At 35.4% G+C, this 24325-nt stretch overlaps 1 protein-coding gene across 7 annotated transcripts in view; it reads left to right on the forward strand.

Annotated features, from left to right (window-relative positions):
* The window catches only part of ATM (ATM serine/threonine kinase), a 142826-nt gene that overhangs the window by 39898 nt on the left and 78603 nt on the right, over nucleotides 1-24325 (forward strand). For all 7 annotated transcript variants that reach the window (XR_014267987.1, XM_082476826.1, XM_082476827.1 and 4 more), the window contains 11 exons: nucleotides 1339-1421; nucleotides 1520-1675; nucleotides 2494-2569; nucleotides 2698-2828; nucleotides 4717-4837; nucleotides 6604-6777; nucleotides 7838-8007; nucleotides 9355-9601; nucleotides 12648-12763; nucleotides 13722-13848; nucleotides 14343-14542. Coding sequence is in view for 6 of the 7 variants with exons in the window: in XM_082476826.1 (XP_082332952.1) it covers nucleotides 1339-1421; nucleotides 1520-1675; nucleotides 2494-2569; nucleotides 2698-2828; nucleotides 4717-4837; nucleotides 6604-6777; nucleotides 7838-8007; nucleotides 9355-9601; nucleotides 12648-12763; nucleotides 13722-13848; nucleotides 14343-14542 (1601 nt within the window). In the remaining variant the exon portion in view is untranslated. The remainder of the gene's footprint in view (nucleotides 1-1338; nucleotides 1422-1519; nucleotides 1676-2493; nucleotides 2570-2697; nucleotides 2829-4716; nucleotides 4838-6603; nucleotides 6778-7837; nucleotides 8008-9354; nucleotides 9602-12647; nucleotides 12764-13721; nucleotides 13849-14342; nucleotides 14543-24325) is intronic.

Raw genomic sequence — 24325 nt, forward strand, 5'->3', positions numbered from 1 at the left:
CTTCCCTTCTCTCATCACTTTACTCATCTACTGATAGATATCTCCAATTCCAATCCAATATCATAGGATTTATTTTCTGTGTCCATATTTGTAGCTCTCTTTTCCAACAGTAAGAAACCTGGCTTCCCACTTAACCTCAGTGCACTTACTTGTTTACATGGATGAGTCCACGGTCATATCCTTAGTCCCAGCAAGTTGGCAAACATGGCAATGATTTCCCCAGCCCTGGGAAACATGCCAAGTTATTCCCTAATTAGAACCTCTTGGAAACATTCAGGTTGAGTCCCTGGTAGAATTCCTTGTCATGTTCTAGCTGTGGTGAACTTTCTGGTTGATCCCTAGCCCCGGCAAATATGCTTATTTGAGCCCTGTTTGATTCCCTGGTTTCAACCCTGGCAAACACTCTAGTCAAGTCTCTAGCCCCAACCAGTGGGGAGGGCTGTATGCTTTTCTTGGGGCTTTGATGTTCAAAGTCACTTCAAGACACTCAGTAACATCACACATGACTCTCATGGCAAATATTTAAAATGGTCCAATTTAATATTCTTTTATAGTATCAGGAGGAGTAAGAAATAATTTTCTACATACAGATGATAGGAAAAAAATGCCTTCTGATTCTTAATACAGCTAGAAAATTATTTGGCAGCTGTCAGAAACTGGCTGCCTAGTTATAACTACCAGTTATAACAACTGGTAGTTACTGAGTAGCCCTTTATATCCATCGTTCCATAGAGAGCCTTACAAGGTTGCTTTATAGGAAGATAAGTCAGGGTATTTGGATTCTTCACTGCCCATAATTATCTCTGCTTTCCAAAATTCGTTAATAGAATAGTTTTTAACCATTGAAGTTATCCCCAAGCATTGTTTTCGGAGGGTGGTGACATAATATAGTTTCAGACTCTTGCTCAGGCACTTAACTCCAACAGTGATAACAACTGTCACTTACTGAATTCCTACAATAAATGCTAGACCTTTACATTCATTTCCTTTAATCTTCACAGTAATCTGGCCAGGTAAGTGCTATATCCTCATTTTACAGCTGGGAGTACAAAGACTCAGATGACAAGGCAAGTTTTTAAACCACTCAAGTAGTAACAGGTTATGGTGCTGGGATTTGAATCCAGCTCTGTTTGACTTCAAAACCCCCCCCCGCCCCCCCCCCCCCGTTTTTTAAAATTATATTGCTTCATAAAAATTCACTGCTCGTGTGTGTGTGTGTGTGTGTGTGTGTGTATGCACATGTGTTTATATATGAATTTATGGTTACATATATGTACTTATTTAAATAAATGATATTTGGAAAAAAAAAAACTAATTTCCCCCACCCAACTATCTTAGTATCTAGTGCTTTTAAAGGACCTTCCTGGAGAAGAATATCCCTTGCCAATGGAAGATGTTGTTGACCTTCTAAAACCACTATCGTAAGACATTAAAACCATATAAAATATTCACTCTAAATTTGTAAATTAAACTGGTGTGTTCTGTTATGCTGACAAAGTTAAATTTTTTTCCATTACAGCAATGTGTGTTCTTTGTATCGCCGTGACCAAGATGTTTGTAAAACCATTTTAAACCATGTCCTTCACATAGTGACGAACCTATGTCAAGGAAATATGGATGCTGAGAACACAAGGGATGCTCAAGGACAGTTTCTAACAGTGATTGAAGCATTTTGGTGGGTATAGACATTTTGTGGAGTTATTTTTCTTTTGCCACTTCTGCATACAAATGCAAACTTTGCATTTCTACATTAGTGATTTCTTCTAATCCTCGAATGTAACTATATACATCTTTTAACAATAGTGAAATGTAATTTGTGTTTCCCTCCTTAATTGCTTGAAGAACTGCATTGTTTTCTGCTTAAGACTTGACTTCCTGAAGTGGTTTTAGTGTATTTCCCTGCGAATTTTGAATCTCTTAATAGTTTGACATGTATGATGAATAAAGCAAAGTGCAACAAGTCTAAATCAATTGAGTAGTTTATATTCCTAAAGTGGACAAATTGGCCTTGTCACTATCTGGTTATTTCATGCATATAGTCATAGTGTGAGATAATACCAAGACACCTATAGAGGAGCACATATGTGTAATTTAGAGCCCTCCTACCATTTGGTGGGCAAGGACTTCTGAGTCAGTATAGAATGTCATTTTTAAGTCTTTGATATAACAACACAACAACTTTAAAAATGTTTTCCTTTTAAAGCAAGTTTTCTATAACATGGTTAGCTGAAGTGGGATAGCCCAAAAATGAGGCATAATCATGTGACACAAATAACATACATTAAAATGAACTCCTTTTCAAACCAATTTATTTTAGCTGGAATTTTTGGAAGGTGAGAATATTGGCATATGCCACATAGTGAGAATTAAATTTAGCATGGAAAGAAATTTTGGAAGCAGCCTAGAATAACCTTAATGTCCAGTGATTTTTTTTTTTTTACTGTGCTTTTATTGGAATAATTACTTGATATTAAGAAACATACTTTATTTCAGGCACTTAACAAAGGAGGGAAAATGCACATTCTCTGTAAGAATGGCACTAGTAAAATGCCTTAAAACTTTGCTTGAGGTGAGTTATTCTACTTCGATTATTAGTATGGTCTCCATTGACGTTTTTAAAGCAGTCTTTGTTTCTGTTTGTTAATGGGTGATTTTTCTCTTAGTATTTCACATTTAACCTCAGTTCTTTTCCCATAGGCTGATCCTTATTCAAAATGGGCTATTCTGAATGTAATGGGAAAAGACTTTCCTGTAAATGAAGTATTTCCACAGTTTCTTGCTGATAATCATCACCAAGTTCGCATGTTGGCTGCACAGTCAATCAATAGGTAATGGGTCAAGTATTCATGAAGTGTCTGGAGTGCTGCGGATAGCAATTCAATGTGTAGGACAGTCATAGTTCACTAGTTGTGATATTAAAAATAGTTAACGTTTACTGAGCATATATTGTATGCCTGGCATTTATGTTTTCTCTTAATTCTGACAATTGTATCACTTTGATACTATTATTTTCTCCAATTTATTAATGAAAACTCTGTGGCTTAGACAGATAAAGTAATTTGCTCAGTGCCATACAGCTAGTAAGTGGTTGAGTTGAATGAGGTGTGTCTACTCCCACTTACAAGAGATACAGGATGTTTGGATATTACTGAGATTTTATATGAGTTTGTAAAATGAAAATTAGCACATTTTACATTGTGCTAATTACAGTCATATTTATTCAAGTGAACATAGAGTTAGGCATTGGAGTGTTTCTCTCACAGGGATGTGTTTTATGTTTGAGTACCTGAAGAAGCAAATATTAGTTTTTTAACAACTGCATGTTTATCAGGTTATCAACTTGATTTTAAAACTCTAAATTACAACCTACCTCCGCCTTTCCTACCTCACACTCCTGTAAATAAAGCACCTCTCTGCTTTATTTTTCTCTGTAGCATTTATCACCAGTTGAAATAATTGTATTTTAACACATTTACCTAGGATATAAGCTCCTAGAGGGCATTGATTTTTGTCTCTTTTCCTGTATATTTAGTACCTAGAATAATACTTGGAATGTGTCAGTTGTTTGATAATTTGTAAAATCAATGAACATTTGAAAAAAAATTACATTATGCTTTAAAAACATCAAAGCTGAAAATCATTTAAGTAATTTTACTGTTCAAATGTAAGGGACCAATAATTAAAGAATGCTATAAAGAACTTGCCCAGCAGTCACATAAATACATGTGTTAGATGTGTCCAAAATTTGGATATGCTGACAATAATTTTTTTTTTTAACATCTTTATTGGAGTTTAATTGCTTTACAATGGTGTGTTAGTTTCTGACAATAATGTTTTCATAAGTCAGAATCGTGTCTAACTGCTCAGGCTTAGGACTGTTTTTATTAAAAACCATAGAGCATTGTAAGGTTTGCTAATGAATGTGTGCTTACTTCAAGTCCTTAAAAAAGATAGAAAATATATACTAAAGTTAAAGATCTGGGGTTATAGAGGATCATAAGTTGAATACAATAAAGCAGGGTAGTGGTGGCATTAAAAAAATCTCTTAAGATTCAAAAATGCATAAATTCATGCGGGGCATGCGCATAGCATTTATTTATTTATTGGTTGTTTACTTGTTAGATATCTAATATTAGGCTATTTAAGAGAGATTAGAGAAACTGAAGGAGTCAGAGGAACACCAAAAAAGTTGATACTTTCATAAGTTTTGATAAGTAAAAAAGGATAAAGGACAAAATTGGTTAAAGAGTTGTCCTTAAATATGATTGTACATTATGCAAAAAGCACTGATCAGCTTTTCTCTATCACATAAAACTTTTGTAATGGAATATCAAGACATTAAAGCTGTCCACTTTTAAGTTGTGATTAAATATTAGAGCAGGTTGAGGTAAGAGTCTGTGGCTGCTTCTAATTGGTATTTGACCAGAGGACAATTTTTCTTTTCTGGTTAGTTAGAGTTCAGGGATATTCAGGTTTGGGCAATAATCTAAAAGGTCTGTTGAGACCCTTTTCAGTTCTAGGAGAAAATGTAGTATATGGTAAAGACCCTAATACTAAGCAGTAGATTTGAACCTCTTTAAATAGACTCACATTTCCTTGGTCTTTTGAAAGAAAATCTAATATGTTAGTATGTCTCACAGAGTGATTTATTTTTGCCCTGTAAATATGCTTTTGAAAGTACGGTTTATATTTCACTTTTTGCTTTTTTTTTTAAAGACTATTTCAGCATATGAAAAAAGGAGGTCCTTCCACATTATTGAAAGCACTTCCTTTGAAGCTTCAGCAAGCAGCGTTTGAAAATTCATACTTGAAAGCTCAGGAAGGAATGAGAGAAGTGGTAATTTTAGTAATGCTTATTTGCTGTTATCATGTGCTTTCTATAAATATGCCACGTATTACTTTACCAAGTTTGGCCTAAGACAGTATATATCCAGTAGTTCACAATATAAAGTTAGACTAGAACAGCTATATGAATTTATTGAAATTACTTTATTTATAGGTCAGAATTGGTTGAATAATGACAGTTTCTTTTGGTTCAACTTATATGCGACATTTTTGTAGGAAAAACAGAATTTACTGAGTTTTTATGGGAGTATAAATGGCTTATTTTTTAATTAAAAACTATTTTTTGGTAAGATCTGATTAAAAGCTAATTCACAGAACAGGTGACAATAGGAAGAAATGGATTGAGAAAAACTGTTCTAATTGGGAAGATCAAATTATCTTTGTGCTCTTTAATGAACCTTATGATTTTCACATTTTTCTGTAGAATAATATTTTTCTTAAAATGGCAAAAGTTGTCTTAGTGGTAGAATTTATTCATTTATCTATGCCTTGATTTGTTTATTAAAAGTATGTGAAGCAGTTAGTCAAATGACTATATATTCCATAACAGCACCAAACTGAAAAGGAAAGTTGCATGAAAGAATGTGAATTTAGAAAAAGGTTTCAATAGATTGGAAAAATGAGTGTAAATAATACAAAATTTACTAGAAATAACACATATATTTTAAAATCAGCCTGTCATGTGCAAAAAGGGAGACTACTGACCTGACAGCAATTCATTTGGAGAAAGATCTAAGAAGTTTTACATCTTGAGAGCATAATACGAATCAACATTGTTATCAAAAAAAAAGCACATTCTGTCTTAGATGTCATTAATAGAAGCAGACTGTAATGAACAAGTTTATAGAAAGAACTTGAATCTTCTATTCATTTTTTTTTAACATCTTTATTGGAGTATAATTGCTTTACAATGGTGTGTTAGTTTCTGCTGCATAACAAAGTGAATCAGCTATACATATACATATATCCCCATATCTCCTCCCTCTTGCATAGCATGTTGGGTTTAGTTCCCAGTAAAACTAAATTTTTAACTATTGCTAGAATGTTAGAGAGTCTGAATGTTAGAGAGTCTGTAGATCTATCTTTTATAAGGAATAGGTAAAGGAGTTGACTTAGTGGGAACCTCATAGCTATTTTCAAACATGTCAGTGATTGCCATTTAGTAAAGGAATTAGGTCCTTACCTTTTTTTGTACCAAAAATAGCAATAGGATCAGTGACTGGCAGTATTTTCCAAATGTGAAGAGAAACTTCTACCAAGTATAGCAAGTCAAGAAATGTACATGTCTGTTGGAAGAATGATTGGTTATTAAACTAGAAGCATATATCATTCTATCTAGTTGCATGACTTTATTGGTTTTTTTAGTAATACATATGATAATATTTTTAAAGAATAAAGAGCTATATATTAAGTTATAATGGTAAACATCTTAGGAGGTAATACTTGGTAGTTGAAGAGCTTTTAGTCTCTCACTTTCCTGCAATTTCTTTCTTTCTCTTTTTTTTTCTTTAAAGTGCTTTATACCCATTGAAATGTTTGGCAATTCTTTCTATAAGATCTTATCAAAAGCAGTCTTTCCCACTGTAGAAACTGTGGTCCTTTCTCATAATGTCTCTTCTTAGCTCCATCACTATAGGATTTAAAACTGTTCACGGGCTGCTTAGATGTTGTCGTGGTGTACTCTGGTTTTAGTCTGGTTGGTTTATTTGGAATATTTAAATATTAACATTGCATATTGTTTTTAAAATTCTTCCGAAGTCCCACAGAGCTGAAAACTCTGAAAGTTTGGATGAGCTTTGTAATAGAAAGGCCACTTTACTGATGATGATAGCTGTGGTGTTATACTATAGCCCTGTATGTGAAAAACAGGCTTTATTCGCCCTATGCAAGTCTGTGAAAGGGAATGGATTAGAGCCTCACCTCATTAAAAAGGTACCTGTGCATGAATATTTTTTATTATAATCTTCCTTGGGTAACTTTTAAACAATTAAGGTTAAAGCTAGATTTTTAATGTGGCATTTATTAAAGACGTAGAGACAGTTTTATTTTTTAGATTTGGAATATTAGAAAGCAGTAACTTTTAAAATAGTGTATTTATTTGTATACAGTGTCAGGTTTTACATTAAGTTTAAGAGCATTTCACAAGGCAGTCATTGAACTAACGAGAGTGAGTGACCTGTCATCATGCAGACCAGGCCCTCTGGAATAGTATTTATTGGGGGAAGCAGAGAAAAAAGGAGTAGTACATGTTTTGCCTAGTGGATTCTGGAGCAGGACATTGGGATCTAGCAGGGCCAGGAGTCAAATTTTAGAGCTGTAAAGCTTTTAAGTTGCATGATTAGGAAGACCAGGGTCCAACACAGTGTTGTAGAATGCTTACTCCTGCCCCTGTTCCAACACCTCAGCATTAATGGTTTGGGAAGTTCCAAGCCTTTACATCCTAGATTTTTACATGATGAACCAGTGATAGATCATGGCTTGATATAACTAGCATGGTTTCCAGTGGAGCTTTACAATAGGCCAACCTATAAGTAATCAGTCTAGATAGTTAAACTTTTACCTCTCAGTATTAAAGTAAGAAGTTACTTTAAAAAAAAATTATACAGTTACACTACCTAATTATTATTGTACGTGGAATATAGTGTTTGGATTTTTCTCATTTGGGTTTAGGACTGAGAAGAATTGTTTTACTTTATAATGAAATATAATCAAATCTTGAAAATTGAAACATATTTTTCTGTTTTTATTCATTTAACATTTATTGAGGGGTTTGCTATGTACCAGGCACTGAGTAATTATATTAAATACATTTTTCTCGTTGAGTTTTGCTCAAGTGGGTCCTTTATTATCTCCATCTCATAGATGAGTGAATCAAGGTATAGAAAAGTTAAATGAATGCTTAAAGTCATACTGTAAATAAATATTAAGGATTTAAATGATTTATTATTTCATTATTTTCTTAAAACATTGACTTCTTTTTTGATTTGTATAGGTTTTAGAGAAAGTTTCTGAAACTTTTGGATATAGACATTTAGAAGACTTCATGGCTTCTCATTTGGATTATCTGGTATTGCAATGGCTAAATCTTCAAGATACTGAATACAGCTTATCTTCTTTTCCTTTTATTTTATTAAACTACACAAGCATTGAAAATTTCTACAGGTAGGTTTATATCTGTCACATGTGAAATATATTTAATTTAAAATTAGGTATTAATGATAATGTGAGTGTTGCAGCATTTTTGTTTTTTTTTTTTTAAATTTTATTTATTTATTTATGGCTGTGTTGGGTCTTCGTTTCTGTGCAAGGGCTTTCTGCAGTTGCGGCAAGCAGGGGCCACTCTTCATCGCGGTGCGCGGGCCTCTCACTATCGCGGCCTCTCTTGTTGCGGAGCACAGGCTCCAGACGCGCAGGCTCAGTAGTTGTGGCTCACGGGCCTAGTTGCTCCGTGGCACGTGGGATCTTCCCAGACCAGGGCTCGAACCCGTGTCCCCTGCATTGGCAGGCAGATTCTCAACCACTGCGCCACCAGGGAAGCCCATGCAGTGTTTTTTTAATGGCAATGTATTGAAGTGGACTTAGGATCTGGTCCTAGCTGTGCCAGTAGCCAGCTACATGACTTCAGGCAAGCCACATGAACACCCTTTGAGACTTGCTTTCTTAATCTTTAAAGTAAGGGACTTACATATAGAGATCGTTAAGGTCTCTTTCAGCTTTAATATTTAATAATCTTCCCTATGAAAAATCAAAGGTAAATTATTAGTGACTGATTTTTTCTGCCTTATTTTTCTTATTTGTTCTTGACTGTGGGCCATTTATTCATTATTTCTGTTTGATTTAAAGTTTAATGTACAAGTATTTATTTTGCTAACTCCAAGTCTGGAGAAGAAAATTTTGAAAATGGAGAGATTTGAAACAACTAAATAATAATGTTTAGGTATCAGGATGATGGGAAGGCAATTTGTAATTGTTTAGTGGTCCTTATTGTTTGTTCATTTTGGCAATAATAATATTTACATTTATTCTTTGAATTTATTAATTGCTTTCACCTTTCACTTTACAATAATTTTGCATAAGTTGATTATGCAGAAGAAATAAATTCAATTTTCACTTGTTTTTGATCACACTATTAGGGTGATCTCTTTTTTTTTTAGTGTGACTATTTAGAATTCACTTAACTTCATTTCTCCATTTATAAAATTAGAGTAAGGGTACTTAATGATCTAGATAAAGTGATGCTCTAATGCTTATTAAACCATTTTATTTTTTAATTTTTATTTTTATTTTTTTTGGCCGTGCCACACAGCTTGAGGGATCTTAGTTCCCTGACCAGGGATCAAACCCATGGTGGAAACATGGAGTCCTAACCACTGGACTGCCAGGGTATTCCCAAAACCAGTTTATTATTTTAAGGACTATATTATAAAATTTTACTTTGAAGCATTATATTTTTAATGTATATTAAAAATGTATACATTTTAATATACATTGTAATTTTTATATTTTTAGGTCTTGTTATAAAGTTTTGATTCCACATCTGGTGATTAGAAGTCATTTTGATGAGGTAAAGTCCATTGCTAACCAGATTCAAGGGGATTGGAAAAGTCTTCTGACAGACTGCTTTCCAAAGATTATTGTAAATATTCTTCCATACTTTGCTTATGAGGATACAGGAGACAGTGAGATGGCACAACAAAGAAAGACTGCTACCAAAGTCTATGATATGCTTAAAGATGAAAACTTATTAGGAAAACAGGTATGACTTCAACATCTACTGTACTTTCTATCCCCTAATTGATCTGAAGTGTAACTTTAAAACTTTAAGGCTATTTATTCATCATTTATGCAATTAAATTTAATACTATGTGATAATCACTATCTAACATAGGCAATCCATTAATTTTTTGTTATTGTTGTACAGTGTTCTGTCCTTTTGATTAGCTTTTAAATGTAATGTTTTTAATCAGAAATGTTTTAGAAACTTTGGAATAATTTTACCACTTTTTCTTTTAAAATTTTGTTTTAATTGGCAGTAATACATGAATGCAAGCTGGTTATTAAATTCAAACAATACTGAACAAGGTATAGAAAATCTTTTTGACTTCCTCTTTAATCTCATCAAGCCCTTCACTTCTCAAGGAAAAGTACAATCCCAGGTTCCCATACCCTGTTTTTTCCATGACATTTACTACCTTCTAACATATGATGTAACTTACTTATGAATATGTTCATTGGTTTTTATCAACCTTCTCCACTATAAGTACTGTGAAGGTAGGATTTTTTCTTTCTTCTTTTTTGCAGATGTATCCCAACTATCTAGTATATATTGAGTACTCATTATTTGATGAAAGATGAAGTAAAGTTAAAAAGGAACTAACAATTTCTGTTTGTTTTATAGTAATTTATATATATCTAAAATTATTTGAGGCAACTTATATTAAAATACATACGGAAACTTTTTAAGGTAGAAGAGGATTGGTCACTCCAGTTTTTTTTTTAATGTGAGGGATGACTAACCAAGCTTGGTCAACATTAGTATTACAATTGGATACACTTCAAGAGACTCTTTTTTTTGTTGCCCAGTTATCTGTGTTGAACCAAGAAGTGGAACAGCAAGACTCTCAGTTGCTTAGGTGGGCCATTCCCAGTCAGAACTGGTTGTAAGTCTGTAGTCTGGAGGCAGATGGTGAGTAGAGGTACTCCCTCCCCAAAAGGCAGTTGGAACAGAATGTTGGCATGCCAGGGGGTATGGACGTTATGAAAGACACTCTGCCTCTAGCCCCTTTTACCCAATCTCCCAGCTTAGACTTCTGAGCAAGCCTACTCTTAACTATTCTTCTTTATGTGTTCAAACCAAAAGATAGCAGTTTTGAGTCAGAGTAAGTCTAGAAGGGAAGCGTGATTACATTAAACCCTGATTAAAACACCAGTCTCAAGAATGAAGAGAGGTAAAAATTAAAAATAATTTCTTAACTTCTTGGTTAAAGGCATAAATCTAATTTTTATTAGTCTCAATTTCATTTAGCATTGTCATTATAAATTAATTTTTTCTTTCTCTAATATGCGGTTTCTCTGACACAATTAAGATTCTTTTTTCTGTGGATAAGTGTTGGTACCACTGTTACCAGTCTTTGAGTCTTCTAAAACTGTCCATTGTTGAATGCTTAGAATATTTACAGTTATAAGATTGTTTAGCTATACCTAGATATCTGAATAATTTATATGTACCTTAGCTAAACATTACAGATCTGGTTTGTTAGAAAATCATGAAATTAATGAAGTCAGCTGTCATCTGTGTGCAGGGAAACTCACTAATTTTTGCTCTGGTATTAATCAGATTTGGCCAGTTTGTCCTTACTTATTCCAGATATACTGAAAATGGGGCTAGATTTTTTTTTAAATTTATTTATTTTATTTATTTATTTTTGATTGTGTTGGGTCTTCATTGCTGCACGCAGGCTTTCTCTTGTTGTGGTGAGTGGGGGCTACTCTTCGTTGTGGTGTGTGGGCTTCTCATTGTGGTGGCTTCTCTTGTTGCGGAGCACAGGCTCTAGACACGCGGGCTTCAGTAGTTGTGTCGCGCGGGCTCAGTAGTTGTGGCTTGCGGGCTCTAGAGCGCAACCTCAGTAGTTGTGGCGCACGGGCTTAGTTGCTCCACGGCATGTGGGATCTTCCCGGACCAGGGCTCGAACCCGTGTCCCCTGCATTGGCAGGTGGATTCTTAACCACAGAGCCACCAGGGAAGCCCCGGGACTGGACTTTTAAAAGGGCTTAAACCTTGGAAATGATGACATGACAACTAATGTGTGAGCCCAGGGAAAGGCTAGGATCATTAGATTTCTTTAGTGTCACATTCCAGAATAGTTTTGTTATATTAGGAAGTGTTTCCAAACCTCTGTGTGGAAGAGGTAAAGATAGTAAAGATAATAAATCAGCCATTTGCCTTTTGGTTTAAAGCACTGTAATTCCTTATTTGGAGAGCTAACAAATCCACCTTTAAGACTTCACAGTTCTCATTCATTCGGCTGAGGTGTAATGTAGTACACCCATTCTTTACATTTAGAGAACTTATGCCTTTTGTGAGGCTCCCTGTGGCAGGAAGTGGATGATGAAGAATCCGTTCCTGTCCAGGAGGATTTAGCCTACTGTTGATGACAGGGCATGTGGGTAGCAGCTAGCCTCAGAATTTGGGATAGCAACCAAGTAGAAATCTGGGGGAAAGTTATGCAGAGAGCAAAGGGATGATTATTGCCAGTCACTGGGAATTCTTACTAGTAAAGTTCTCTAAGTGAGATAGTGTTCTCAAATAAGAGTAAAATGTAGATTGATGAGCAGTATAGATCAGTGGGGAATTTGGTTGGCAGGAAGATGATTAGGTTGAGGAATTTCAGGCTAGACCTGAAGCCTTACTCATTAAAATGATGCTTTTTATTTTATTTTATTTTTTTAACATCTTTATTGGAGTATAATTGCTTTACAATGGTGTGTTAGTTTCTGCTTTATAACAAAGTGAATCAGCTATACATATACATATATCCCCATATCTTAAAATGATTCTTTAAAATTAAACGAAAGAGTTGGATTAAGAGAGTCTTGTTTGGTATGATTTCCCTATTTTCCTTTCAGTCTGTAGGTCGGCTGCATAACAGAAAAAAGTGGAGTTAGCTGTATGTCTTGCAGATCTTAGATCTTTGGTCACTTTGAATAACTTTGGAAATGAAGCAATAACATGAGCCCCTTAAGCTGTCTTAAAGATCACAGACATGAAAACTTAAATATATTTTAATTTTGTATCCTTGCAGATTGATCATTTATTCATTAGTAATTTACCAGAGATTGTGGTGGAGTTATTAATGACGTTACATGAACCAGCAACTTCTGGTGCCAGCCAAAGCACTGACCCCTGTGACTTTTCAGGGTATGGGTATTTTTAACTTAGAGAATTAGCTGCAATTTCAGAACCTTGGGAAGTTTATTGGTTAACACCTTCAAATGTCCATTTCAGTTGTTAGGCATGTACTCTGCTTTTAAATTCTGTTTCTTTAAAAGTAATTACCTTTGAATTGAAGTATCTGCTCTACTGTAGCCTCTCCACAGTAATTGATCTTTTAATTGACCACCTTAGTCACAAATTCAGTGACCTTTTTCTTCTCAATCTTTTTGTAATATTTGAGCATTCTGCCATCTCCTGTCTCATGAAATTTTCTTCTTCCTGACACATTATTCTTTGTTCTCTTCTTATCTATGACTTGGCTCTCTGTATCACCTTTTCTTTATCACGCTCCTTTGCTAGGGGAATCTTACTGTACTATAATTTCATTTGGATGTGAAACCCACTTGGTTGTATATGAATGTTAAAATTATTTTCTCAGCTTGATTGTAAGCTACTTGAAAATGCCCTTAACTTTTTTTATATGCTCTACAATGCTAAGTGTATAAAATAGTAATAATATCTACTAAAATACTTTTACATATGTAATTTCATTTGATGTAGTATTTGATTGCTGTGTCTTAAGATATTATTGTGTTTATAGTACTAGCATAGAGCTTTAATTCATAACTGAAGTGAATTGATATTAAGTCTCATTTGTGGAATTGCCATTAACTTTATAAAAGATTTTTTAAGCAAATTATTTAAAATTGACTAAGTCCTAGAAAGTTAAAGTATTTAGGTATTCTGATTGATGTATATAGACTGTGATATGTCATTTGTGATTTTATTAAAAGTCTAGTTTTCAGTAGAAAATAATTTTAAAATTTGGGGTTACTGTAATCTAAATTTTCTTTTTGGATTTTCACTTGTCTATCAAGAAAATGTTTTTTCTTGATAATTTTTTTCTGAAAATGATGGCTGTATTTTTTTCTATAACTCTTAGGGATTTGGATCCTGCTCCTAATCCACCTCATTTTCCATCACATGTGATTAAAGCGACATTTGCCTATATCAGCAATTGCCACAAAACCAAGCTTAAAAGCATTTTAGAAATTCTTTCCAAAAGCCCTGTAAGTATACATTACTAGTATAATAACTGAAGGGAGAATTCCTTCTTTTTCAGTTAAAAATCTGTGTAAGTACATCTTAAAGAGAAAAAAAAGTAAACAAATGGAAAATTTATCTGAATAAATTAAGAAAAACACTCATTTACAAGTTTATATCTTGGTATTTTACTTGTCAGTATTAATTGAAATATGTCACATATGAGGGCTGAATTTCATGACATTTTAGTCATGTTGGCTCAGGGAATATATACATATATATATATAAAATGTATATTTTAAGGATATAATTGTTTACTATCTGAAAACTAAGTAAATTGATAGTAGTTTTTTAGGTTTAAGATAGTAATTTTCTTAATGTAGTATTTTGCATTTGATATCAAAACCCACAACAAAATTCTATAATTTAGAATTCTGTATTTTGAATAAAAAATGTATGTATTATGGGCTTAGTATATGTGATTAGGCAAGTTTTTACTAAATGTATCTTTATTTTCTAGGATTCCTATCAGAAAATTCTTCTAGCCATATGTGAGCAAGCAGTTGAGACAAATAATGTTTATAAAAAACATAGAATTCTTAAAATATATCACCTGTTTGTTAGTTTATTAATGAACGATATAAAGAGTGGCTTAGGAGGAGCTTGGGCCTTTGTTCTTCGAGATGTTATTTATACTTTGATTCACTATATCAACCAAAGGTAAATAATATATTTAGACCAATATATAAGTAGTTTTTCTACCCTTTTATCTTAATTGGAAATTTATATGCTTCTACAAGGTAGAAGCCAGAGTACTGTTTTCTGAATTTTGCCTTTTTAATATATATTATATCTACCTATTATATTTTACAAAGTGCATCACTACTTCTCCAACTCTAGAAATCTTTAAGTATTAAGGGTCTTCAACATTTTAAATATTCTAATTTTAGATGGCCATAAATATATATATTACCATAGCAGTTCTGGTCACCACTTCCAGTGTGTGTGGTAGGGGGTGAAGAGGGGTTCCCTGTACACATCCAGGGAATTATCCAGACATCAGCGGATACCTACCCATAGATAGTGTTAGATCCCACAGGTTAAGAGCTCAAGTTCTGCAAGATTGTCCTTTCCAGCCTCATCAGACACTGTTTGAAAGCCCAGGTTATCAGTGGCTATAGATTTCAGTGACCCCTTTCTTGGGTTTGATTAATTTGCTAGAGTGGCTCACAGAACTCAAGAAACCTGTTTACTCACTAGATTGCTGGTTTATTACAAAAAGAAATAACTCAGGAACAGCCAGATGGAAGAGATGCGTAGGGCAAGGTATGGGGAAGGGGCATGGAGCTCCCATGCCCTCTCCAGGCATTTCACTCTCCCCATACCTGCAAGTGTTCACCAACCCAGAAGCTCCCTAAACCCCATCCTTTTGGGGGTTAATGGAAGCCTCATTAAATAGGCATGACTGATGAAATCATCACAGTCATTGGTGATTGAATCAGCTTCCATCTCCCTATGCCCTTCTTGGAGGTCAGAGAGGTGGGACCGAAAGTTCCAACGCTCTAATCACAGGGTTGGTTCTCCTGGCAACCAGCCCCCACTCTTAGGTGCTTCCCCAAATTTACTCATTAACATAAAAAAAGACTGCTTTATTGTTCTCGTCACAGGAAATTCCAAGAGTTTTAGGAACTCTGTGCCAGAAATGGGGACCAAATATATATTTCTTATTATAAATCACAACATAACAGTTACTATAGATTTTGGGATGTATGTTCTTTTTAGCATCTCTATTCCTTTCCATTGACTTTAATGATGTTTCTGTTATTTGTTTTCTTATTAGTAGATAACATTGCCATCAAATAAATTTAAGTCCTTCAAAGCACATGAAGATACCTATTTCCATTTTGTTTTCTCATGTTTTTCTTGTTTGGCTTTGTAAAAATATCTTATAATTTTTATTTTAATTTAAGTCACGTGTTTGTATAGTCATTCAGTCTTTTTCCATCACTAATTTTTTTTTTTAGGTTTTATTATTTTGGTAAAATATATAACATAAAATTTGTCATTTTTAACCATTTTTTAAGTGTCCAATTCAGTGATATTAATTACGTTCACAGTTTTGTGTTCCCATTGCCACTGTTTCCAAAACTTTTTCATTACCTCAAATAGAACCTCTGTACCCGTTAAGCAATAATTCCACATTACCACTTCCCTGTAAGCCCCTTATAACCTCTAATATACTTCCTGTCTCTATGAATTTGCCTGTTACAGATATTTCATATAAGTAGAATCATAATTTATTTTTCCTTTTCTGTCTGGCTTGTTTCACTTAGCATGTCTTCAGGGTTCATCCAGCATCATACTTTTTTATCGCTAAGTAATATTCCATTGGATATATATACCACATTTTGTTTATCCATTCATCTGTTGATGAACACTTGGGTTGTTTCATGGATATGAAGTGGTATCTCATTGGGGTTTTGATTTTACATTTTCCTACTGACTAATGATGTTGAACTTCTTTTCATGAGCTTATTGACCATTTGTATATCTTCTTTGGAGAAATGTCTATTTAAGTCCTTTGCCCATTTTTTTAAATTGGATTGTCTTTTTGTTGAGCCGTAGGAGTTCTTTATGTATTCTTGGTGTTGAACTCTTAATATATGATTTGCAAATATATTCTGGATATTGAATTCATACATGATTTGAAAGTAGTTTCTCCCATCCTATAAAATTTTCACTTGGCTGATAATGTCTTTTGATGCGCAGATCTTTTTAATTTTGATAAAGTCTGATTTATCTTGTTTGGTTTTTTTTTTGTTTCCTGTGGTTTTGGTATTATATGTAAGAATTCATTGTCAAATCTAAGGTCACAAAGGTTTACCCTTAGAGTTTATTCTAAGAGTTTTATGCTTTTAGCTCTTATATTTAGGTTGTTTATTCATTTTAATTTTTATATGTAGTGTGAGTTAGGGGTTCAATGTCATTCTTTTGCATGTAGAAATCTAATTGTTCCAGTATGTTAAAGAGAATGTTCTTTCCCCTTTGAAGGGACTTGGCATCCTTGTCAAAAATCAGTTAGCCATTGGTGTATGGGTTTATTTCTGGATTCTCAGTCCTATTCCATTGGTCTTTACTTGTGCCAGTACCATGCTTTGTTGATTACTATAGCTTTATAGTAACTTTTGAAACCAGGAAGTGGGAGTCCTCCAATTTTGTTCTTCTTTTTCAAGATTGTTTTGGCTGTTTGGGGTCCCTTGCAATTCCATGTGAATTTATGCAAAAAAGTCTGTTGGAATTTAGATGGAGATTGCATCGAATATGTGACTATTTAGATAGTATTAACATGTCAACAATTTGTCTTCCAATCCATGAACACAGGATGTCTTTCCATTTGGTTGAACTTATTTAATTTCTTTCATCCATGCTATATAGTTTTCAGTGCACAGGCCTTTCACATCCATCCTTGGTTAGATTTATTCCCAGGTATTTAGTTCTTTTAGATGCTATTGTAAATGGAGTTTTTTAATCAATTTCCATTTTAGATTGTCAACTGCTATTGTATAGAAACACAAATAATTTTGTATGTTGATTTTGTGACTTGTAACTTTGCTAAATTTGTTTGTTACCTCTGGTAGATTTATTGTGGATTCTTTTGGGAGTTTCTGTATATATAGAATCATGTCATCTGGATATAGTTTTACTTCTTCCTTTCTGATTTGGATGCCCTTTATTTCTTTTTCTTTTTTAATTGCTCTGGCTGGAAGTTCAGTACAATGTTGGGTATCAGTGGTGAAAGTGGGCATCCTTGTCTTATTCCTGATCTTAGTGGGAAAGCTTTCAGTTTTTCGACATTATGTTGTTAGCTTTGGGTTTTCATAGGTTACCATTATTTTGATGAGAAAGTTTCTGTCTATTCTGATGTTTTTCTCATGAAAGGGTGTTAGATTTTGTCAAATGCCTTTTCTGTTTGTTGAGATGGTCATGTGTTATATTCTTTCATTCTATCAGTGTGGTATATTACATGGATTGACTTTCCTATACTGATCCACTCTTACATTCCTGGGATAAATCCCACTTGCTCATGATGTATATCCTTTTTTTTTTTTTTTAATCTTTTTTGGAGTATAATTGCTTCACAATACTGTGTTAGTTTCTTTCTTTTTTTTAAATAAATTTATTTATTTTTTTATTTCTGGCTGTGTTGGGTCTTTGGTGCTGCATGTGGGCTTTTCTCTAGTTGTGGCGAGCAGGAGCTACCCTTTGTTGTGGTGCGCGGGCTTCTCATTGTGGTGGCTTCTATTGTTGTGGAGCCTGTGGCTCTAGGCACGCAGGCTTCAGTAGTTGTGGCTTGCGGGCTCCAGAGTGCAGGCTCAGTAGTTCTGGCACACGGGCTTAGTTGCTCCATGGCATGTGAGATCTTCCCAGACCAGGGCTCCAACCCATGTCCCTTGCATTAGCAAGCAGATTCTCAACCTCTGCACCACCAGGGAAGCCCCCATGTTAGTTTCTGTTGCACAACAAAGCGAATCAGCCATATGCATACACATGTCCCCATATCCCCTCCCTCTTGAGCCTCCCTCCCATCCTCCCTATCCCACCCTTCGAGGTCATCGCAAAGCACTGAGCTGATCTCCCTGTGCTATGCTGCTGCTTCCCACCAGCCAACTATTTTACATTTGGTAGTGTATACATGTCGATGCTACTCTCACTTTGCCGCAGCTTCCCCCTCACCACCCCATGTCCTCAAGTCGATTTTCTATGTCTACCTCTTTATTCCTGCTCTGCAACTAGGTCATGAGTACCATTTTTTTTGTTTTTTAGATTCCATATATATGCGTTAGCATATAGTATTTGTTTTTCTCTTTCTGACTTACTTCACTCTGTATGACAGACTCTAGGTCCATCCACCTCACTGCAAATAACTCAATTTTGTTTCTTTTTATGGCTGAGTTTGTACACATTGTATATATGTGCCACATCTTCTTTATCCATTCATCTGTCAATGGACATTTAGGTTGGTTCCATGTCCTGGCTATTGGTGGCTACTAAATAGTGCTGCAGTGAACATTGTGGTGCACGTCTCATTTTGAATTATGGTTTTCTCAGGGTATATGCCCAGTAGTGGGATTGCTGGGTCATATGGTAGTTCTATTTTTAGTTTTTTCAGGAACCTCCATACTGTTTTCCATAGTGGCTGTATCAATTTACATTCCCACCAACTGTGCAGGAGGGTTCCCTTTTCACCACACCCTTTCCAGCATTTATTGTTTCTAACTTTTTTGATAATGGCCATTCCTACCAGCGTGAGATGATACCTCATTGTAGTTTTGATTTGCATTTCTCTAATAATTAGTGATGTTGAGCATCTTTTCATGTGCCTCTTGGCCATCTGTATGTCTTCCTTGGTGAAATGTCTGTTTAGGTCTTCTGTCCATTTTTTAACTGGATTTTTTTTTTTTTCATATTGAGCTCCATGAGCTGTTTGTATATTTTGGAGTGTAATCCTTTGTCTGTTGTTTCATTTGCAAATATTTTCTCCCATTCTGAGGGTTGTCTTTTTGTCTTGTTTATGGTTTCCTTTGCTGTACAAAAGCTTTTAAGTTTAATTCAGTCCCATTTGTTTATTTTTGTTTTTATTTCTGTTACTCTAGGAGGTGGGTCAAAAAAGATCTTGTTGTGGTTTATGTCAAAGAGTTTTTCCTATGTTTTCCTCTAAGAGTTTTATAGTGTCTGGTCTTACATTTAAGTCTTTAATCCATTTTGAGTTTATTTTTGTGTATGGTGTTAGGCAGTTTTCTAATTTCATTCTTTTACATGTAGCTCTCCAGTTTTCCCAGCACCACTTATTGAAGAGGCTGTCTTTTCTCCATTGTATGTTCTTGCCTCCTTTGTTATAAATTAGGTGCCCATATGTGCGTGGCTTTATCTCTGGGCATTCTGTCCTGTACCATTGACCTGTATTTCTGTTTTTGTGCCAATACCATACTGTCTTAATTATTATAGTTTTGTGGTATAATTTGAAGTCAGCGAGCCTGATTCCTCCAACTCCGTTTTTCTTTCTCAAGATTGCTTTGGCTATTCGGGGTCCTTTGTGTTTCCATACGAATTGTAAGATTTTTTGTTCTAATTCTGTGAAGAATGCCATTGATAGTTTGATAGGGATTGCATTGAATCTGTAGATTGCTTTGGGTAGTATAGTCATTTTCACAATGTTGATCCTTCCAGTCCAAGAACATGGTATATTTCTCCATCTGTTTATGTTGTCTTTGATTTGTTTCATCAGTGTTTTATAGTTTTCTGAGTACAAGTCTTTTGCCTCTTTAGGCAGTTTTATTCCTAGGTATTTTATTCTTTTTGTTGCAGTGGTAAATAGGAGCATTTCCTTAATTTCTCTTTCTGATTTTTTGTTGTTGATGTATAAGAATGCCAGAGATTTCTGTGCATTAATTTTGTATCCTTCAACCTTACCAAATTCATTGATTAGTTCTAGTAGTTTTCTGGTGGCATCTTTAAGATTTTCTATGTATAGTATCATGTCATTGGCAAATAGGGACAGTTTTACTTCTTCTTTTCCAATTTGTATTCTTTTTATTTCTTTTTCTTCTCTGATTGCTGTGGCTAGGACTTCCAAAACTATATTGAATAAGAGTGGCGAGAGTGGACATCCTTGTCTTGTTCCTGATCCTAGTGGAAATGCTTTCAGTTTTTCACCATTGAGTATGATGCTTGCTGTAGGTTTGTCATATATAGCCTTTATTATGTTGAGGTAGGTTCCCTCTATGCCCATTTTCTGGAGAGTTTTTATCATAAATGGTGTTGAATTATGTCAAAAGCTATTTTGCATCTATTGAGATGATCACGTCGTTTTTATTCCTTAATTTGTTAATGTGGTGTATCACATTGATTGATTTGTGTATATGGAAGAATCCTTGCATCCCTGGGATAAATCCTGCTTGATCATAGTGTATGATCCTTTTAATGTGCTGTTGGATTGTGTTTGCTAGTATTTTGTTCAGGATTTTTGCATCTATGTTCATCAATGGTATTGGTCTGTAATTTTCTTTTTTTGTGATATCTTTGTCTGGTTTTGGTATCAGGGTGATGGTGGCTTCGTAGAATGAGTTTGGGAGTGTTTCTCCCTGTGCAATTTTTTGGAAGAGTTTGAGAAGGATGGGTGTTAGCTCTTCTCTAAATGTTTGATAGAATTTTCCTCTGAAGCCATCTGGTCCTGGACTTTTGTTTGTTGGAAGATTTTTAATTATGGTTTCAATTTCATTACTCGTGACAGGTCTGTTTATATTTTCTAATTCTTCCTGGTTCAGTCTTGGAAAATTGTACCTTTCCAAGAATTTGTCCATTTCTTCACGGTTGTCCGTTTTATTGGCATACAGTTGTTGGTAGTAGTCTCTTATAATCCTTTGTATTTCTGCAGTGTCAGTTGTGATTTCTCCTTTTTCATTTCTAATTTTATTGATTTGCGTCCTCTCCCTTTTTTTCCTGATGAGTCTGGCTAAGGGTTTATCAAATTTGTTTATCTTCTCAAAGAACCAGCTTTTAGTTTTATTGATCTTTGCTATTGTTTTTTTCGTTTCCATTTCATTTATGTCTGCTCTGATCTTTATGATTTCTTTCCTTCTAGTAACTTTGGGTTTTGTTTGTTCTTCTTTCTCTAGTTGTTTTAAGTGTAGGGTTAGATAGTTTGAGATTTTTCTTGTTTCTTGAGGTGAGATTGAATTGCTATAAACTTCCCTCTTAGAACTGCTCTTGCTTCGTCCCATAGGTTTTGGGTTGTCGTGTTTTCATTGTCGTTTGTTTCTGTGTATTTTTTTATTTCTTCTTTGATTTCTTCAGTGGTCTCTTGGTTATTTAGTGGCACACTTTTTAACCTCCATGTATTTGTGTTTTTTACAGTTTTTTTCGTGTAATTGATTTCCAGTCTCATAGTGTTGTGGTTAGAAAAGATGCCTGATACGATTTCAGTTTTCTCAAATTTTCCGAGGCTTCATTTGTGACCCAAGATGTGATGTATCCTGGAGGATGTTCCGTGTGCACTTGAGAAGAAAGTGTATTCTGCCACTTTTGGATGAAATGTTCTGTAAATATCAAGTAGATCTGTCTGGTATATTGTGTCATTTAAAGCTTGTGTTTCCTTATTTATTTTCTGTTTGGATGATCTGTCCATTGGCGTAAGTGGGGTGTTAAAGTCCCCTACTATTATTGTGTTACTGACAATTTCTCCTTTCATGGTTGTTAACATTTGCCTTATGTATAGAGGTGCTATGTTGGGTGCATAAACGTTTATAATTGTTATATCTTCTTATGTAGTGTCCCTCCTTAACTCTTGTAACAGTCTTTATTTTAAAGTCTATTTTATGTGATATGACTATTGCTACTCCAGCTTTCTTTTAATTTCCATTTGCATGGAATATATTTTTCCATCCCTTCACTTTCAGTCTGTATGTGTCCCTAGGTCTGAAGTGGGTCTCTTGTAGATGGCATATATATGGGTCTGGTTTTTGTATCCATTCAGCCAGTCTGTGTCTTTTGGTTGGGGCCTTTAATCCATTTACATTCAAGGTTATTATATAGGATATGTATGTTCCTGTTACCATTTTCTTAATTGTTTTGGGTTTGTTTTTGTGGTTCTTTTTCTTCTCCTGTGTTTCCCGCTTAGAGAAGTTTCTTTAGCATTTGTTCTAAAACTGGTTTGGTGATGCTGAATTCTCTTAGCATTTGCTTGTATGAAAAGCTTTTGTCTTCTCCATTGACTCTGAATGAGATCCTTGCTGGGTAGAGTAATCTTGGTTGTAGGTTTTTATCTTTCATCACTTTTAAGTACATCTTGCCACTCCCTTCTGGCCTGCAGAAAAATCAGCTGATAATCTTATGGTATGTTATTTTTTGTTTTTCCCTTGCTGCTTTTAATATTTTTTCTTTGAATTTAATTTTTGTTAGTTTGAGTAATATATGTGTTGGTGTGTTTTTCCTAGGGGTTATCCTGTATGGGACTGTCTGTGCTTCCTGGAGTTGGGTGACTATTTCCTTTCCCATGTTATGGAAATTTTCAACTATAATCTCTTCAGATACCTTCTCAGACCCTTTCTTTTTCTCTTCTTTTCTGGGACCCTTATAATTCGAATGTTGGTGTGTTTATTGTTGTCCCAGAGGTCTCTGAGATTGTCTTCAATTCTTTTCATTCCTTTTTCTTTATTCTGCTCCTTGGCAGTTATTTCCACCATTTTGTCTTCCAGCTCACTTATTCGTTCTTCTGCCTCCGTTATTCTGCTACTGATTCCTTCTAGTATATTTTTCATTTCAGTTATTGTGTTGTTCATCTCTGTTTGTTCTTTAGTTCTTCTAGATCTTTGTTAATCATTTCTTGTATTTTCTCAGTCCGTGCTTCCATTCTGTTTCTGAGATTCTGGATCATCTTTACTATCACTACTCTGAATTCTTTTTCAGGTAGATTGCCTATTTCCTCTTCATTTATTTGGTCTTGTAGGTTTTTACCTTGTTCCTTCATCTGTGACATATTTTTTTGCCATCTAATTTTTTCTTTTATGAGTGGGACTGTGTTCCTGTTTTACTGATTGTTTGGCCTGAGGCTTCTAACACTTGAGTTTGTAGGCTATTGGGTAGAGCTGGGTCTTGGTGCTGAGATGAGGAGCTCTGTGAGACCTCACTCCAATGAATATTCCCTGGGGTCTGAGGTTCTCTGTTAGTACAGTGGTTCGGACTTGGAACCCCACCGCAGGAGCTTCCGCCCGACCCTCGGCTCGCCAATCAAGATCCCACAAGCTGCGTGGGGTGGCAAGAAAAAAAAAAGAAAGAGCGATAACAAAGTAAAAAATAAAATTAGACTAGGAAACTAACAGATATGTGAGAAAGAATGTAAAAATAAAAATATAGATTAATCAACCACCAGAAGGAACATCAGTACCACAATAGTAAAAAAGAGAAGGAGGGAAAAGAAAAAAAAAAAAGGCGGAGGGCAGGAGGGGGAAGGCATTGGCTGTGGAGAGTGGGCCCTAAGCAAGGGGGAGGTTTGGGTGGTGGGTGGGGCCAATGCTCAGGACCCACAGGGCTGGAAAAGGCCCTGGGGGCTGTGGGGGATGGGGCTTAGGCTCAAGGAACTGAAGGGCCCCAGGCGTGCCCCCCACCCCTTGTCTCAGAGGGCAGGGGACCTCATCTGGGAGCCCAGCAGGCTTCCTGAGCTTGAGTGGGTGGGACAAACTCCCTCCTCTCCTCTTCTGCTCCTGTGGTCTGGGGTCTGGGAGGGCCCCTCCCGCCTATGTCTCCCGATCTCCCCGGCCTCCCTCCTATGCCCGCAGGACCAATGCAGCCAGGCAGGGGTGTGAAGTGGGGACCTTGTAGGGCAGGGGACTGGCCTGGGAGCTCAGGAGCCTCCCTGTGCCCAAGTGAGCAGGCCATTGCCCACCACTCCTCTCCCTGTCCTCCCCAAGGGCCCCTCCCACCTGCCACTCCTGATCTCCCCGGCCT

Source organism: Balaenoptera physalus (assembly GCF_965194825.1).
Source record: "Balaenoptera physalus genome assembly, chromosome: 10".
Lineage (NCBI taxonomy): Eukaryota > Metazoa > Chordata > Mammalia > Artiodactyla > Balaenopteridae > Balaenoptera > Balaenoptera physalus.